The 1,870-nt window shown below is 49.8% G+C and overlaps 1 protein-coding gene across 3 annotated transcripts in view; it reads left to right on the top strand.

Moving 5' to 3' along the window:
- Positions 1 to 1,870, top strand: part of DCUN1D4 (defective in cullin neddylation 1 domain containing 4) — an 87,946-nt gene that overhangs the window by 49,056 nt on the left and 37,020 nt on the right. For all 3 annotated transcript variants that reach the window (XM_004706282.4, XM_045284044.1, XM_045284045.1), the window contains one exon: positions 1,027 to 1,118. In XM_004706282.4, coding sequence (XP_004706339.1) covers positions 1,027 to 1,118 — 92 coding nt within the window. The remainder of the gene's footprint in view (positions 1 to 1,026; positions 1,119 to 1,870) is intronic.

Genomic DNA, 1,870 nt, shown 5'->3' on the forward strand with positions numbered 1-1,870 from the left:
TGACTCCCGGCGAGCCCGTTTCACAGAGAGACATGTCTCCCTGGGCTTCCCTAGCAGTAATGCGTTTTCTTCTCTCCAGAAGGCCCAAGCTTGCTCTTGTTGCATCGCTGGGTAGCTTCGAACCCAGCATTCAGGTTCGTAGTCAAGTGCAACCCATTTGCGCCACTCAGGGACCGCATAAATATGAGTGAGGGAGGCAGAATGTGTATACTCGGGAATTTTCTATCCGTATTTTGAAGGTGGTGCCTCCGCCACCTCCCCGCGTGGACAGTATCTTGGTCCTCGAGGTTGTTACCGTGAGTAGGGATTCTGCCGAGGAGCAGTGTTGTGGGAGGAGGTGGCTGTGTTCCTTGAGCCACTTCAGCCTGTGCGGGAACAAGAAGAGAAGGGTACAAGTTAGGACTTCTCTGTCCCACCCTGTCCTGAGGGTCTTATGGTTAAATTCACCAATAAGCCACCCACGGGCCTCCCTCTGCCAGCCTTACCTTTGGTTTTCTTTTCTTAATGGATGCTTGGACATGAATATGATGTTCCTTGGGATATGCTTAATATTCTCCCGAGTTATCCAGAATTGACAGGTTCCTCCTTAGAATGTGCTTAGTCCCGGGCCTGCCAAGGACGACACGGGCCAGGGGAACTTAATGAGCAGTGTCTAGAGGCATCAGTTGAAGAAGACACCTTTGACACATCTTGCCCGCCTCACTGTCACCCTCTGATTTGCTCTGCCTGATGTAGTAGATGGAGTGCTTCAAAGACCCACTCTATTCCATTCTTATTGATGATGTGTTAATCAGAGCAACCCCACAGCGAGTGCTTTGCTTGTGATTTTTACTGCAGGTGTAACTGTGTTTTAAACATGCTAGTTTTAAAAGCGGAGACTTCCCCACGCGGGAAGTAAAAGGTGTGAAATATACTCAGAATGTTCGGAGAGGTGTCTGGTTTGAGGAAGGAATAAGGATTATCTGGTATTTTAAAAGGACTCAGTATCTGTTTGAAGTAACGCCAAACTGCTTTCTCAATTCCTAGCATGTTTAGAAAATACGATTCAACGAGGATAAAGACTGACGAAGAAGCCTTTTCCAGTAAGCGGTGCGTCGAGTGGTTCTATGAATATGCAGGTAGGTAATGGTTTCTGTCATCTCAGTTTGACCCTGGCAGGCGTTGGTGTCCCTGATCAAGAAGAGAAGCAGAGACACGTCACTGGAGGTGCTACTTACAGCCAGAAGCTCAGCCCCGGAGTACAGAAGCTAGAAGCGCACCGAAAAGATAAAATGCACTTGGGAGAGATACTTTGGATTTTGCCAGAAAGCTGTCTAGGCGGTGGATCATGGGGATGGTTGGGTCTGAGCACAGAGGTTGCTGCCGTGGCCCCTTAACGTAGAGCAGTGGGATTCTTGGTAGTGCCTCGTGGTGTTGTCGGGGAATGCGTGCTTTGTCGCTCAGTGTGTCGTGAATCCCTTTGGTGCTGCTTGCTAAAATTGGTAGGCTGTTACTGTGGCTGCGCGAGGATTTAAAAGACGAAGGAAAGTTTGTGACCCAGTTTGCACAAAAGCTCCTTGTACGTTTCCCTACCCTAATCCAGGTCTCTCACCTTCACTGTCCAACAACCTTTGAAAGACTTTTCCGCCCTCATCAGCCCCTCTGTTCCCAGCCAGGTTTCCTGTGCCTGCTGTTAGCTTCCTTTAAGAAAACAAAGCAGATCGATCATTCGTCACTGGCCCCTCCCTCTGCGTTCCAGCCCCAGCTGCCTCCTGGTAAAATACTCACCTGCTAGCCTGCTGGCTCCGGCCTGGGGTGCTGTACTTTTTTCCACCTGTGAGGTGGCCACACCGCTGTTGAAGCCCCTCAGTTAAACTTAGTCGTCCTCACC

The sequence above is a fragment of the Echinops telfairi genome, unplaced genomic scaffold (assembly GCF_000313985.2).
Source record: "Echinops telfairi isolate 266 unplaced genomic scaffold, ASM31398v2 ScPeMD7_7468;HRSCAF=8506_0, whole genome shotgun sequence".
Lineage (NCBI taxonomy): Eukaryota > Metazoa > Chordata > Mammalia > Afrosoricida > Tenrecidae > Echinops > Echinops telfairi.